The sequence below is a fragment of the Mastigoproctus giganteus genome, chromosome 9, assembly GCF_048544385.1.
Source record: "Mastigoproctus giganteus isolate SK-2022 chromosome 9, ASM4854438v1, whole genome shotgun sequence".
NCBI classification, from domain to species: domain Eukaryota; kingdom Metazoa; phylum Arthropoda; class Arachnida; order Uropygi; family Thelyphonidae; genus Mastigoproctus; species Mastigoproctus giganteus.
The window spans coordinates 72030655-72047911 of NC_143583.1; the positions used below are offsets into that span (position 1 = coordinate 72030655).

Genomic DNA, 17257 nt, shown 5'->3' on the forward strand with positions numbered 1-17257 from the left:
TAATTCCGCCGGTCTCCTACTCTTAATATCATTAGTGCCAACGTGTACAACTATATCACCTTTTGTGCCCTTAAAAGATGATATCCGTTAATTAAGTATTAAATGTGTCAATCTGAGTAAAATTAGAAGAAAAATTCCAGATAATCAGAACTTATTGTATCCAGAATTCTTCTGTACTTATCCAAATTTCCATTAAATTTTAATTCATTTACATATATTTAAAAAAAAAAAAAAAAACTTGGGTTATTTTATGAAAGTCATATCCCAATATATATTCTCTGTACAGCATAATGCAGACGCCTGCTATATAGTGTGAGAGAGATTACACTTTTCAATGGCAAAATTATCATAATTAGCTACATGATGCAAGAAAGCCTAAGGCTTTCGCTGCAATACTGCACAGGAAAAAAAAAAAAAAAAAAAATCTGAGGTACCCTGAGTGAGAGAGAGAGAAAAGGAAATTACCAAGAAAGAGAAGAATGATGATTTCCAGCTCAGGACCCTGGGTGTACCAAGCCCATACTCACCAGATGTAAGCCCCTCTAGGTCTATCACCGTTGGATGGGTGGCATGGTAGTTGCGCTACTGTCATTATACACCTAACCATTATAACCATGTTATTATTTATAACCATTAATGCAGGGAAAATGTAACTATCAAAAAGAAGTCGTATGTTGAAGGACCTAATTATGGATCCTGCAAATCTCAGATATGAAATTGTGAGCAATTGATCATACCAAACAAGCCACGATGTAAAAATATAGCTTACGTGATTATTGCAATTATTCTGCTTCTGATATATGAATAATGTTCATAATAAAATTTATAGGACCTCCCCGTCCACTCAAATGCAGCGAAAGAATTAGGTGTACATTAGTAACAGAGGAGTTACACCTCGTAAACTCCTAGCATTGGCTCTAATACCTCAATGAAACATTTTTGAGGATTTCGATATTTATTATACGTACCATAAGCACAACCAAGGTTTCTAAAAGCCATGAAAGCGATTTCCTACTCTGCAGACACAAAACAGATTGATATTTTTTTATTAGCTTTCCTTTCTTGGTTTTTATTATTTTTTTTTCGTTCCTCAAGTATTCACAAAAAAAAAAAAAAAGATAGAAAGGAGACTATCAAAAACCAGATGATATAACTAGACCAATACGGTTAAAACCATCTAGATGTAGGCGGCGTTGGGTGACTGCGCGTTTATGACGTACAACACAAGTACTGTACTAATCTGTGATGTACAAAGTAGTAAGCTGTATCACTAGTTTGTGTTGTGATGTTGGACTGAGTTCTTTATAGCATCGACAAGTTTAGTAGTTACGTATGCGTATTTATGAAGTAATAAATAGCGAGAACGAAATTAATGATTATTATATATCGTTTTAGACTGGTACGAAAAACGGATGCTCGATGCCGCCAGTTTTGATTTTCCGACGATCAAGCAAAATGGAAAATTGCAGCTCTGTAAATAAAAATTTTGAGATTTGGACAGATCATACCAAGTCGTACCTGGTTTACACTGCCAATAGAAGTAATGTTTCTTGTGCTGTTACAGAAATTCATTAATAACTATCGTGCACGAAATGCAAATACATTATTCTGTACTAATTAAGAGCGATAAAGCTCAATATTCCCCACTAATTTTATTATTATAAACTATAAAAGGAAACCTCATACCTTTATGTAGGAACAGAATTCTCTCAACACTCACGTTAAAAGGATTGTGATTATATAATTATACGAATTAATTATATAATTATACGAATAAATGTCCCATATTTAATATTAAATAAAATCAATTACGAAAATTGCATTAAAATTATATAAATAAATACTTATTAAAAGATTGTCTTGCATTCAATGTTCATCCCCAACGTAATGCATCAAGAAAAGCCAGGAGAAGTCGACAGCCACCATACCCCCAAAAGGATAAATTCGACAATTGTTTTTCAGTTCTCATGTTAACATGCGGTATTGGTTTGGTTTTTGGGAGTGTTGATGGCTGTCGACTTCTGGCTTTTCTTGATGCATTATGTTGGGGATGAGAATTGAATGCAAGACAATCTTTTAATAAGCATTTATTTATATAATTTTAATGTAATTTTCGTAATTGATTTTATTTAATATTAAAAATGAGACATTTATTCGTATAATTATATAATCACATAATCCTTTTAAGGTGAGTGTTGAGAGAATTCTGTTCCCACATAAAGGTATGAGATTTCCTTTTATAGTTTAATTATTCTGTACGTATCTTATAAGAATTGATGAGAATTGAATGCAATTTGGTTTGCTATACTATACATAGCAACTTGTTTTCACTACTTTTATCATAATTGTATACTTTCCATAGCTTGAAGTATTATAACTAAACTTATACGCATTCAGTTAAATCATAATATAATAACTTTAACTGTTGCTGCCATCTAAAATGTGATAAAATTTATTCAACATACAAAATCATAATTTATTCCAGAGTTGGTTTTTTTTTTTTTTTAAATGTTTGATTTGCTCGTAGGTTTAAATTCTTCCTTGAATTTATTTAAAACTATGTGAACAGTTTAGTTATTACCAGTGTCATTGTTTATCTATTTATTTATTGTACTATATTTAGTACAATTATACTACTATTATTATGTATTTATTTAGTTTATTTATTGTACATATATTCAAATGAAACAATATACAGCAATACCTCGCTTAGCATGGCTTCAAACAGCACAAGTTTCACTATAACATGGTTTTCAATTAATTTACTGTACATATTAAAACTCATTCAGTAGCCTAGACACGTACTCTAGATATATGCTATGTTGTCGTAGCCTAGGTTTAAAATTTACTGTACATGTAATCTACATGTATGCTGCATTGTTGTAACCTAGGTACACGTACATATATGTTGCAATGCCAACTCTATTGTCTCACATGCACATGTGCCAGTATCTTCAGGCAGACAGTAGCAACATGCAACAATGTTCAGCATTCTTAATTCCATCCTGATGAGACGACGTGACAGCTTTTCATTTCGCAATTTATTTTTTACCTCTTTAAATATGAAATGAGTCAAAAAAGGAAAAGTACTGAAAGTGGTGGAGCTACTAAACGTAAATGGCTTATGTTAGAAAAAAAAACGATATTATCAAGTGCCATGAAGATGGTGCATTGAATGCTAAATTCATGCAGGAAGATGAAATGAATGAAGCATCAGTGCAAACAATTATTCAAAAGAAGGATCAGTATGAAGAACAGGGAATTTTTACAGCATCTTACATGATGAAAGTGATAACTAAACAAAGAAGTTTGCTATTCGTTAATATGGAACATCTTTTATTAATATGGATAGAAGATTGTAATCAAAACAGAATTCCTTTGAGTCAAAACATCATTCAAGTGAAAGCCATGAGCCTTTATAACACACTGAAGAAAAAAGAAGAAAATGAAGAGAAGAGAAGACTAAAGAAATATTACAGCCAGTCGTGGTTGGTTTTTCCGCTTTAAAAACAGTGTTAGGCTTCACAATGTTCATTTCTCAGGTGCAAGTGCAAACAAATGCACTGCTGCAAGATTTCCCAGAGAATTGAAAGATGAAGAAGGTGGCTACAAGGACGAACAAATTTTCAATGTTGACGAAACTGGACTGTTCTGGAAAATTCCCTCAAGAACTTTTTTAGCTTAAACGAAAAGGCCCAACCTTGGATATAAAGCATCAAAAGATCGTTTAACAGTTGGTGGAAACTCATCTGGGGATTTTAAACTGAAGCCTCTACTCTTGTTCAGAGCAGAAAACCCAAGAGCTCTAAAGGGTTATGTAAAAAGCACATTGCCTGTAATTTGGCGATCCAATAAGAAAGCATGGATTACAAGAAAATTGTTTGCAGAATGGTTCACAAATTATTTTTGTTCATTGGTTGAACGTTACTGCAAAGATGAAGGGATGGAGTTCAAAATTTTGTTGCTTTTAGACAATGCACCCACAAGGCCATCCACCTAAAATTTTTGATCTTAATGAAAATGTAAAAATATGCTTTCTTCTACCTAATACAACATCTCTCTTACAACCCATGGATCAAGGTGTAATTACCACATTCAAGGCATATTATTTGCGGTGAACTTTTTCTGAAGTGATTGAAGCTTCAACAGGAGTGGAATCATCATCTTTACCAACATTTTGGGAAAATTATAACATCAGGAATCTGATCGAAAATATATCTGCATCTTGGCTAGAAATCACTGCCAACAACATGCGTTCTGTTTGGCAGCATGTTTATCCCAGTTTGGCAAATGATTTCACTGGTTTTGAATTGCAAGTTCAGACAAATGCCAAAGACATTGTGAAGATCAGAAAAGATTTGGGATTCGAAACTTTGGATACTGCCAATGTATGTGACTGCATTGACTCACCTGCAAATGACTTAGATGATGCAACTTTCCTTCGAATTGATGAGCAAATGGCAAATGAAGAAGAGGAAAACAATTCTCAAGTGGATAACACTGAAGTGCCACCAAAAGAATTTTAAACAGAAGAATTGGAGAAAGTTTTGCAAGGGGGGGGTTGACATGGCCTGCGAGGCAACTATGAATGGAGATGCAAATGTTTAATGTAGCAAATTTTACAAGATGAGATCCGATGCTACAAAGACTTGTATACCAAGAAAAAGAAGAGATTACTTCACCAGACTTCGTTATTGAAATACCTAAATAAACAAAGTTTTTTTCTCATCTCTCATGATGTTACCTTTTCATTAATAAAATTTTTGCAATATTTTTTATTCCAAATCCTTTTAGTTGGCTATCAAGTGCAAATTATTTATTCCAAATCCTTTTAGTTGGCTATCAAGTGCAAATTATTTATAGATTTATTATAATTTGTTTATAGATTGTTTCTCTGGTATGCATTCAATTAAAACCCATTATAATTATACCTCAATGAGCACAGTTTCACATAACATGGAACAGTTTCGGTACCAATTATCAGTGCTGTGCAGGGTAATTCTGTATGTTGTTTCATTCAACTTCGCAACCATGATGGCATGTTTGCATTATCAGGGTACCAGGCGCCTCTGTAGCCAGGTGGGCAGGAGCAGCAGTGCATAGCACACGCTTCTTGATTAGACCGGGGTTCGAGCCCGTGACCACCAAATACGGAGGATGCGGAAAGGTCAGGGAATGATCACCACATATCCCTGGAGCAATATGGCCTTAGTTGCTAATGCTCCTAAAAAAAACCAAATAACAATAACATCAGGGTACCTGCCTGCCCACTGATGAGTGAGCCAACACCCTCCAAAATGCATCTGGGTGGCGGTGCCCACTGACAATAAATAACAGTAGTCTCCTCTACTAGAGAAGCATTATTTATTTGAAGTAGTGCAATACCTGGTATCTTTGAAATGGTTGCTCCAATCCATTTCAAAATTTCAAGATTTATTTAGAATGTTTATAGAGACTTTTGTGTCCAATTTCATGTTGATAGGTCCTTACTTAAGAAGTAGGCCTACACAAAACCCACCACATGCATCTAACCATATGATAAACTTTTGAATGTAATGTAGGAGTTTCTACCTGGGAACGTTATTATTACTGGATTGCTATGGTAGGATGGTAGCAAACATATTAAATATTTATCTGTATACAGGGTATGCCAAAAGTCACAACTATGTATGAAATCAATAACTAATAATGATTGTGTTGATTAATTTCAAGTTCATATGCTAAATAACAACAGGTTTTAAAATATTCCACAGTTTATTTATAAGCATTTCTTGATTTTAAGGATACATGATGTATCCTTAAAATCAAGAATATCCTTTATGCTTGAATCAGTTCTTTTATTGTTATTTCTGTGAGTGATAGGTTGAATTGTTAAATTTTTTCAATTTAACAATTCAACCTAAATATTAACCACGCTGCCTAAGTAAGCCATTGCAGATTAATTCAAGGTGAGTACAGCTTTTTAAGCTTTCGCTATCCTTTACTAGTCTATTAACACGGTACTTGAAGATCTCTGAAAATTTCGTATTGTTATTTCTGCTAATTGTGTATCCTGCATTATGAAAGCAGAAAGTGATTGTAGCTTAATAGTGCCAAAAGGTTTTTTTTTTAAATAAATACCTCAGACATGAAAGGTATTAGAACCTGTTCTGCTTAGCGCTGTGTGTGCTTTGAAGGTTGAGAAGACAGAGGGTATCTGTTGATTTTAGAAATGGAAAAAAAAAAAAATTAAGATGGTCCAAGAACTATCTATAAGTACCTTATCCATAAGTCCCAGTTTATATCCTAATGGTAGCATGCTCTTGCTGTTTTTTTTTTTTTTTTCTCAATTTGTTTTTTTAAAAATCTGGTTGCAGCAATACTGAAATTGTTTTAATATTTCAAAGTTAAATTTTTTTTTTTTTTTTTTTTTTTGTAGGAAGATGATAGATGTGAAGCTATATGAAGTCAAATTAAAGCAGAGAGGGATTTAAATATGAATTCTGGCAATTTCTTTCCAATTTTATGTCTTCAGTACGTTTTACTTTCAATAGATCTTCTCATTAACACATTTAGTGATTTTTTTCGTGTTCCCATAGTGACACAATTAGTTCTGTTTATGTAAGTATATTATTCATTTATCACTTGGTTATTTTATAGTTTATCAAAATGTATGAAATATAAGTAATGTTCAAGAAATTATTCATTAAATCAGTCAACTTATTTACTTAGTTGTGACAGTACTCTGCACATATGCTCATTCAAATAAAAGGAGGCAGGACAGTTGTACAGTAGCAGTATGCTACTGCAACAGGATCTATAAAATTGAGCAGATGGGTTGAGAGGTGGCAACTGAAGTTTAACATTGACAAATGCAAAATGCTGCATATGGGTAGCAGTAACCTTAGAATAACATATCAACTGTGTGGTATTGGAGAATGAAAAAGACCTGGGGTAATTGTGCAGTCAGATTTGAAGTTTTCTGAGCAGTGCTGGCAGTCTGCAAGAGTAGCTCATGGTCATGGTGTCTTGTCAATGATATACAGGAATTTTTCTAGCAGGAATAAGGAGGTGATTATCCCCTTGTATAAGGCAATGGTCAGGCCACACCTTGAGTACTGTATACAGATCTGGAGGCCTCATTTTAAGAAGGATGTAGATGTAGAGCTGCTAGAATGAGTACAGAGAAGGGCAATGAGATTGGTGAATGGAACAAAGGGTTGCTCTTATGAAGAAAGGCTTGAGTTCTGCAAATTGCAGTGTCTGGAGACTAGGCACCTGCAAGGTTATCTGATTGAGGTGTATAAGGCCTTAAATGGTTTGAGCAAGCTCAATGCTGATGGAATTCTTCTTGCCCAGATTAATCACCTGCACAGACATAAATTCAAATTGAAGAAAGACAGTTGTAGAATAGATGTGCAGAAATTTGCCTCTAGCCAGCGGGTGGTTAATTTCTGGAATAAACTTCCATCTGTCATTGTGGAAGTTGACAGCTTAAATAAATTCAAGGCAGAACTAAACAAATATTTGGAGTGAATGGATGGGTGAAATGGGAAGTTTTTTTGGCTGATGCTGTATAAACTTGCTTTCATGTATCATATGCCTCTGCTAATGCTAAACCTTGAGGGTATCTGTGCTTATAACTGTAGTGTACTGTGATGAATTATCTTTAATGACAACCTCCCTCCTCTTCCTCCTCCTCCTCCTGTTCTTCATTCATTCCTCAATCCATTTTAGGACCTTCACTGTAATGCAGTATGCTCCTGCTTGTAAAGCAATTTCCATGTGGGACTGCATCAATTACTTTGGTAAAGCTCAAGTATATAAGGCTAGAATTGTTTCTTGCATCCAATTTTTGTGTGACCATATTATAATAGTTTGAGGTTGGTCACTCAAGATTTTACTTTTACAAAGGCATCTTGTAATCTATTTAGGATATTATACTGAATTAAAATATCCATTTAAACACATAACAGTTATTATGTGTTTAAATGGAACTTTTATTTCCATACATTGCTTGGCTGTTCACTTAGAACAAAATACATTATTCACAGTTTGGCATACACTTTCTAATAGAGATCACCTGCCACCTGATGGAACTCCAGAAAGATTCAAAACAGCTGTCTTGGCATTGCCTCAGATTTTTAAATGCATAATGGATTCGCCTTTTGAGGCGATGTTGTACAATTTAAATAGAGATCAGCAACCCAAGCGGAACTCTGGATAATAGTATTCATCTCTAAGGTGAACATAAGCTAAAGCCTTATGGTTGAGTACTCAGCCTCAATTTTCAGTGGGAATGAAAAGATCCCCTGTGATTAAAATCAAATGCAGTAAATCATGCAAATTTTATTTGATATTATATCAAATGCAGCTGCACTGCATGATGGTCATGCAGTGCAGCTCTGACCATAGCCCCAAGATCTTTTCCATCATGTAAGTTAACTTAACTGGTCTATAGTTGCTCAGCTCTTTATCTCCCCTCCCTAGATTGGTGGGATTCCAGCACTTCTCTAATATAAGGGGGATTAACCCCTGAATCTAACTATGACCTCACAATTAACTTTAACGAATTGGTACCATCCTTGGCAGCCTCTTTCAGTATGACCAGGTAAATGCTATTAGTATCTGGGGGTCTTACCCAGATAAAAACTTAGTGGTTTATCCATTAGGGTAAACCACTAAGTTTGTATCACTCATCTTAGTGTTCAGGTGTACTAGTACAATATCTCCCAACCCAAAAGGGGCTCTCTGCTGCAGAAATAGATAAGTATCTAACCAGTTCACTGGCCACATTGGCTGGATTATTTATGATTTTATCATTTATACTTTTTAAATGCCCTCTGTGTTTTACTCATTTCCTCTTTGTGTTTAATGTCTTTGTATTTAATTTGTTTTATGAATAAAACTCCTTGTCACATCTTTGTGATTTCTTTAATTCAAGCTTAACCTGTCTAACCTCCTCTTTTTTACAAATCAAGTTATAACTCATATAATCCATTATGATCCATATAAGCCCCATAACTTGGTATTTGTTCCATGCTTCCCTTTCTGTTCTATCACGCTTGCTGTATCCATTTTAACTTATCTTAGAATCCTACTTATGTGGTATCTCCTAAATAGAATGAATGCACCTGTGGTTTTAGTGATGAATTATTTCTTACTGTACATTCCTGCTTGTATAGTTTATCCCATTTTGAATTTAAAACCTTTACACCTGACTATTGAAATTTCATTTGTCATTGTCCATTTTAAGATGCCATGGTCACTTTCTGCTGGCAGTTCTTGTGCTATCATATTTTCAGTATTAACTGGTGATGACTACGTCAAGAATATTCATGCTTCTTGTACTCCCCCTGACATGTTGAAGCAGGACCATGAAATTGGCACTCCATGAAAGCAGATGTATGCTGAGGTTTTTGGCATCCTGAACTATCTAGGCTACCTGTATTGATGGAATGTCCGTGGATAAAGATAACCGTCATCAAGTTCATTTAGATAATTTCAGCTATAGGTTGAATTACTAGTCCACAATATCCAATTAAAGAGTGGCAAGTTGAAATCTCCCATAATTAGGCACTCAGGCTTACTTGCCCATTGAAGTTGTATGCAGAGACTCATTGTAATTTCACATAATTCACCAATAACTAATTATGTGTGAATTCCTCACTGCTAGGAATTCTGAGAGTGAAGCTATCTGTCTTGGTCACTAGTCTTGTGAATTTGTGAAAATCAGGTCACTTTTTGTTATAATTTTGAGTTTTTACTTAATTAATGTTATAAATTGTTGTAAAGGATTAATTTTAAATGTCCTAATCACATAGGTTTGCTTATTTTGTATTTATCAAAATATTTAAAAAGTTACAGCTAAATATACATACAACTGTTACTGCTGATAATTTTGACAGTGTCTTCATAAGGCATTCTACTCGGTGTCCCCTGCCTCAATGGTTTTTTTGACAGAAGACTATTAGAATAATTCTGAACAATCTTGATCCAAGGAAGCTTCCTGATGGCATTTTCCCACTTGTTCTCAAACCTGTACATTTAATACAGTGGTTTTCAACCCGGGTGCCGCAACAACATTCCAGGGGTGCCATGTAATTTGGGTTTAAGTTACTTAAACTTTTTAAAAAATTTATATGTTTATTTCATTATAAAAAGGTGTACAGTATCTTTTTAATTTTGTGGTGATCTGTAATTGGTTTACTTAGTACCTCTATATAAAGAATAAAATTATTATATACTCTATATATATATATATAATTTGTATTATGAAATGTAATTTTTATAATTATATTATTGTAATAAATATCGTATAACATATATATATATATTTACTATTATATATATATATATATATATATACATACACACATAGAGAAAATTGGATCTAACAGGCAGAAAATGGAGTAGGGGTGCCGCAAAACAAAATAAATTACTTAGGGGTGCTGTTATTAAAAAAAGGTTGAAAACCACTGATTTAATATATAGAAGTAGCAATTTCCTCTTTATTTTACTTAAATGATGACTTTAAAATCAATAATAAACAAATAGCCAAAATAGCCATACTACAAAAGTAAAATATTTGTTCAAAGATCATTTTGAAAGCATATTGTATATATAAGAAATACTATATCATATCATATATAAAATTTTAATAATGCACACTTTCAGAAATACTGTAGCATAAACAATCGATCATTACTCTGCACACACTTGAATATCTCAGTTTTTGTTTTTAATATTTAACTATTTTTTTTCACACTAATACAATTCAAGTTTAGTGTAGACAAAAATGTGTAGATTCATGTTTTGCTAAGTTAAATTACATTAATAATTGTAAGGTTATTTTTATATGACAAATGAATGAACTGTTTTCTTCAATCTTGATAATTTTCTTTTCTTTTCTGTTGGGAAAATGTAACTAGTAAAGTATTATGTATACCAATTTGTCATATTGGGGGGGGGGGATGAAAAAGTGTTGATACACTAAAAAATTAAATTTGAACATAATCATTCAAAAATCTGGAAATCTTAGATGTTGCAAAAGAACTTCTTTTGCTGCATCTTTTAAAACTTCCATTTTATTTCTTTAATGGAATCCTCCCATAGCTGCATTTAAATATGGGGTAATTTATAATTTTCATATGTGTAAACCAATATGTTTTAGGCACACTTGAATTTCAAAAATAACTCGTATGGAATTTTTTTTTCAGAACCATTCTCTCAAATGACATTTATAAGGCATTATTAATAAGGGAAGTCATCAGGGACCTGGAAATAATTTCAATATAGTGAAATTTTCATTAAATATGTATTTGTTGCAATGAGATTTAATGTAACTACTACTTAGCTCATCATTTACTTAATATTTTTTATTTTAATAGTTGGAGTAAAGTATATTTTTCACAGTATAATCAGTAAACTGGTGTTCATTAAATTATTTCAATAAAGAAATAAATCATGCTTTTTTATTGTCAATTAACACATTTGCTGCTGCCTATATTTAAGAGAGTGTATTCTGTGTGGCATAATTTTTGGAATGTTGAGGAGCAACCCCCTTAATATTTGCCTAAAAATAAATAATGGTTGAAAAGTAAAAGTGTGGAATTCATAGCTAAAAGTCAACATTTACTTTTGGGCTGAGATGTAAATTAGAACAGGCCTCAAAATTTTATGAAAAGTTTATTATTCCATGTATGTAAATTAAGCTTGACACAAGCAAAGAGCATATAAAGCTGTAGCATTTCAATTTTCCGTAGACTGTACAGTTTACAATAAACACAAATCAGGCATTGGTGCAAATAGTACAGACTTCAGTCAGTGTGCTGATGTCGAGAAGTTAATAAATTCACATGCTTTTTCAGTAGTCATTTATCGACCATATAAGAAGGATGCATATATGAATCAGTTGACACATCACTTGGGTACTGTTCGAGATGTATATGTGTCAAGCAGCTGCAAATGTGTTAAATATATTTGAAACTTTTAAAAACTTTAAATTTTTTAAGTACTCTTTAATAATTAAAAAAAATTAAAAATAAATATTTATATTTTCAGAGTTCAAGATATATGTATCATTTTTACTATTATCATTATATTCCTCATGTTCTTCAATACATATGTATTTCAAGCAGGATTAATAGGAATCCTTTTATCCCGATTTCGTTTTACTTTGCTCACAGCACTTTTGTACCTTTCTCTGTCAATAATATATCATGTGTGGAGCTTGGTAAGTTGTTGAAAGTCTTATATTTAAATTAATTTTTAAGATTTATTTCAAATAAATATATTTATGTACAGTTGTCTATTGTGTCATTTATGTATGGGTAAAAATTCACAAAAAAAGCATAACTTGTGCTCTCCAATTTTTCTGTGAAAAATTTATTTAGAAAAAAATTTTTAGATTGTTATTTTTGAACATATCATATACAATAAGAACTCCAGGATTTGAATTCTGCCATCTCTTATTTTAGTTTGAAGTTATAAATACACAACAATATTCTTGCTCCAAATTCTAAAATAAAACTATCTGAAGTCACGGTTTTTTCTATTATTATTATTTTTTTTTTCATGGTAATCATGCTTCAATTGGAACAACATGGTGAAGGTTTGAATGTGGTATCACAAAATTTTCAGGGCATTATTTTTTATGACCATTTTTGGTTAAAAGAATGTGATGCACAGAAATAAATAAATTAATTAATTTCCTTTTATATGCTGTACAGCTGCAATGACCAGAGGAGTTTACAGTGTCATTACTGCTTTATTACTGTTGGTAAATAAATTTGATGAATTTGAGGTGTTGGTCAAAACATTAAAGGCAGATATTGTTGGGATATCAGAGACATGGTGTCACACGGATATAAGGAATGCAGAACTGGAATTTGGGGAGTACAATGTGTACAGGAAGGATAGACAGGATAGGGAGGGAGGAGGGGTTATGCTATTAGTTAAGAAACGCATAAAATCGAAGGAAGTGAAGCCAGTTGATATGGCTGGACAGTGCAGTGTCCAGTCAGTTTGGTGTGACATAAGCACTGGGAAATCAAAATTGAGAGTAGGAGTGTGTTATAGGCCTAATGACTCTGATGAGTATAATAAACAACTGTACAGGGAAATAGTGGGCCAGTAAATCAGAAAATCTTATAATGGGGGATTTTAATTTCCCAGATATTGACTGGAATTTGTGGGTCGGTCACTTGCACACTAGCAAGGCTTTTGTGGGTTTATTGGATGATTGTTTTCTACAGCAGCATGTTCGAGAGGCAATTAGAGGGAGTAATACTCTTGATCTGATTATCGGTAGTGATTCTTCATGCATTAAGAATCTGCAGATAAAGGAACCACTAGGTGGTTCACAGTGATCATAATGTGCTGAAGTGGGATTTACTCAAAGAGGTAACTACCATCAGGGGTAAAAGGAAGGATTTTTTCTTTCTTAAAGGCAACTGCGGAGGTGTGAGACAGTATTAAAATTCTATATGGTGGGACCAACTGATGATATTACCAACAGCAAATTCAAAATGGGAAGCATTCAAAAAATTAAATCTTGGAAGCTACTAGGCTTTTCATACCAACTAAGAAATATTGTTCAAGGTTTAGGCCTAAATGGATGTCAGATGAACTAATGAGACACGTGGCAGAGAAGAAAAATGCATGGGATACATTTAAATTAATGGGTGACACGGAAGCCTATGATAGATATAAGCTGGTCTGTAACCAAGCCACAAAGGAGGTTAGGCAGGCAAAGGCAGATTATGAGACTTTGCATCTTTTTCCAAAGAAATCTTTGGCAAAGGATGTAAAGAAAAACAGCAAAGAGTTTTTTACTTATGAAAACTGTAGAAGGAGGGGGTTGAATCAGATTGGTCCCCTTGATATCAATGGTTCAACTGTTGGTTCATCCTGCTCAGGTAGCTAACAAACTAAATGAGTATTTTGCATCTACATTCACACATGAGGTTATTCAGGGAGGGGAATGCCAGAGGTGAATTAAACTCTGGCAGTGATCTAGATGATTTTGTAATAACTGAGAGCAAAGTGGAGGAGAAATTGTTGAAGATGAACATAAGAAAGGAACCTGGGGTGGATGGGATCTATCCAGTTATATTAAAGGAGGCAGCAAACCCTTAGCCATAATTAGGTAAGCTTCCTTGGACTCAAGGGAAGTATCCATGGACTGGAGAAGTGCAAATGTGACCCCAATTCACAAAGGAGGATTAAAGGGCAACACAAGTAATTACAGACCTGTTAGTTTAACTTCTGTTCCAGGAAAATTAATGGAGGCACTGGTTAAATAAGCACTGCAGGATCAGCTAGACAAGGCTTCAGTTATAGCTCGGACACAGCATGGTTTTGTTAAGGGGAAGTCTTGTCTGACCAATTTGATTGGATACTATGATGTGGTCACAAAGGAACTGGATGCAGTTAATAACTTTGATATCATATATTTGGATCTTAAAATGGCTTTTGATACTGTTGCATGTGGAAGACTGCTGCACAAATTGGAGCACTGTGGCATTGGAGGCAAATTGCTGCTATGGATAAAGGGATGGTTGAGTGGGAGAAGACAGAGTGGTAATTAATGGACGCTGCTCTTCATGGACTAATGTTATTAGTGGAGTCCCTCAGAGTTCAGTGTTGGGTCCATTGTTGTTTTCTGTATTTATTAATGATGTTGATGATGGTATATCAGAATTAATGTCCAAGTTTGCAGACGATATGAAGGTTGGCAAGGTTGTTAATGACAGTACGCTGCCGCAACAGGATCTAGAAAAGTTGAGCAGATGGGCTGAGAGGTGGCAACTGAAGTTTAACATTGACAAATGTAAAGTACTGCATATGGGGAGCAGTAACCCCAGAGTAACATATCAACTGTGTGGTACTACACTGACAGTGGTAGAGAATGAAAAGGACCTGGGGGTAATTGTGCCGGCAGATATATCTTGCAGACTGTCTGCAAGATTAGCTCATGGTGCCTTGTCAATGATATACAGGAATTTTTCTAGCAGGGATAAGGAGGTGATTATCCCCTAGTATAAGGCAGTGGTCAGGCCACACCTTGAGTACTGTGTACAGGTCTGGAGGCCTCATTTTAGGAAGGATGTAGAGCTGCTGGAGTGAGTGCAGAGAAGGGCAACAAGATTAGTGAATGGAATAAAGGGTTGCTCTTATGAAAAAAGGCTTAACTTTTGCAGATTACAGTGTCTGGAGACTAGGCACCTGCGAGGTGATCTGATTGAGGTGTATAAAGCCTTGAATGGTTTGAGCATGCTCAGTCCAGATGGGATTCTTCCTCTTGCTCAGAATAATTGCCTGAGAGAGCATAAATTCAAATTGAGGAAAGACAGTTGTATGATAGGTGTGTGAAAGTTTGCATGATAGGTGTGCAGAAGTTTGCCTTTAGCCAGCATGTGGTTGATTGCTGGAATAAACTTCCATCTGTCGTAGGAGTTGATAGCTTAAATATATTCAAGGTAGAACTAGTCACACATTTGGAGCGAGTGGATGGGTGAAATTAGAAGATTTTTTGTCTGATGCTATATTAGCTTGCTTTCTTGCATCATGTGGCTTTTAGATCAGATAAACTAGTATAACAGTTGACTTGCATTTTTTGCAATAGGATATATGTCTGATCTCTTGGGTAGTAGTGTTCATATACATTAACTCAGGGACATAGACAGCTCTAATATTGGTTTTCAACTTAAGGCAATTAATATTATATAATTTAGAGAGTTTTTTTTTTTTTTTTTTTTTATGTTCTGTTCTGCTCTGTTCTGTTCCAAAGGAATTTTTTGCTAAAGCTTTTTGCTAATGCACATTGTGATGCTCTGGGAGAAAAGAAACCATGTACACAATTGTAAATTAACCCATATATATACCACATGGTATTTGAAGTGAACATAGTTTAAGGAATGTGTATAATTAAAAAAGAAATTCTTTTTAAAAGATTCGCGTTTCTTTTACATAGTAATTTTTCTTTAATATAATAGCTGCATTGGCAGTTTAATTATATGGAGAACACAAATGAAATGGTTTAACCTGTTTATTACCATTATGTATGCCAACAAATGTAAGGTATTTAAGATAAAGAGACAATAATGATGAAACATAAGAAGAAAAGTCAATCACAGAACACTTTGTATACCTTGGTAAGAGTAAAATTGTTTTGCATATATATCATATTAAAAGAATACAGAATTCATAATCATAATACTAACATGCATTATAAATTTTTGATTACAGTTGATTTTTAAAAAGTATCATCAAGTTAAACACATGAACAGTTATTATCGATTAATAATATATTAGTGAATTTCATAATATGTAATTTGTCATAAAAATGACATAAATTAATTACTGTCTTCCAACAGTAATTAATTTATGCCATTATCATTCATTTTGGAGAGGTCTGGATTTGAATCCTTTGTTGATTGAAGGGATTTCTAAAGAACTTTTTGACTGGCACTGGAAGTAGCTGATCCAAGGTGGAGAGAATAAGAATTTTCCCTGTGAGGTATTCCAGGTTTTTTTAGCCCATACAACAAGAAAATTGGCCGAAAAACATGCATACATATAGTGATACAAATACAGTCCCTGGGATTTATGACCAATATCCCTTGGAAAGGACTGATGAATAATAATAATAAATTAAAAGTTTATGAATTTGAAGTACTGGTAAAGTTAAATGCTGACATAATAAGAATATCAGAAACATCATGTGCATGCTAGCTGTGGAATTTGAGTATGGCAAATGTAGTTTATATAGGAAACAAAGTGAATCAAATAACTTCAAAAAGGCCATAAGAAACACTGGAAGAAATGTAACTGGATAATTTCTTTACATCTGTTCTGCTTGCTTTAGATTTGTTAAAAAATTGTTAAATTTTTTAGCGACTGTAATGCATAAGCAGCCTGAAATACTATCTGAATTGAAAAACACCAGTTTACTGTACTGATTTAAGTTTAAAGGACAGTATGACTGTATGTAGTTATACACTGAAAAAAAGGCATTGTTTAGTGCAATTGCATCATTCCTATGTTATAATAATGATGCTTAATATACAAACTGCAGTTTGTCCTAAAATTAAACTATCATTTAAGTTGCATAAACAACATAGTTTAGCAGTGGTTGTTGTCTTAAGTAGCTGCATACAGAGGCATCTCAGGGAGGGCCAAAGAGGATAATGCCCCCCCCTCCTATGATCAAAATAATGTGGATTTTTTTTTTACTATTATATGATGGTCAACGATTCCTTAATGATTCCACAAA

General features: G+C 33.7%; 2 protein-coding genes across 3 annotated transcripts in view; one reads left to right on the forward strand and one right to left on the reverse strand.

Annotated features, from left to right (window-relative positions):
* The window catches only part of Dera (deoxyribose-phosphate aldolase), a 41914-nt gene extending 40846 nt beyond the window's left edge, over positions 1-1068 (reverse strand). The window contains exon 1 of the mRNA XM_090381144.1: positions 969-1068. Coding sequence (XP_090237270.1) covers positions 969-999 — 31 coding nt within the window. The 5' untranslated portion in view covers positions 1000-1068. The remainder of the gene's footprint in view (positions 1-968) is intronic.
* Positions 1069-1253: 185 nt separating this feature from the next.
* The window catches only part of LOC150080442 (transmembrane protein 138), a 30315-nt gene continuing 14311 nt past the window's right edge, over positions 1254-17257 (forward strand). For both annotated transcript variants that reach the window (XM_090382171.1, XM_090382170.1), the window contains exons 1-3: positions 1254-1540; positions 6419-6600; positions 12043-12214. In XM_090382171.1, the coding sequence (XP_090238297.1) occupies positions 6476-6600; positions 12043-12214 (297 nt within the window). In that variant the 5' untranslated portion in view covers positions 1254-1540; positions 6419-6475. The remainder of the gene's footprint in view (positions 1541-6418; positions 6601-12042; positions 12215-17257) is intronic.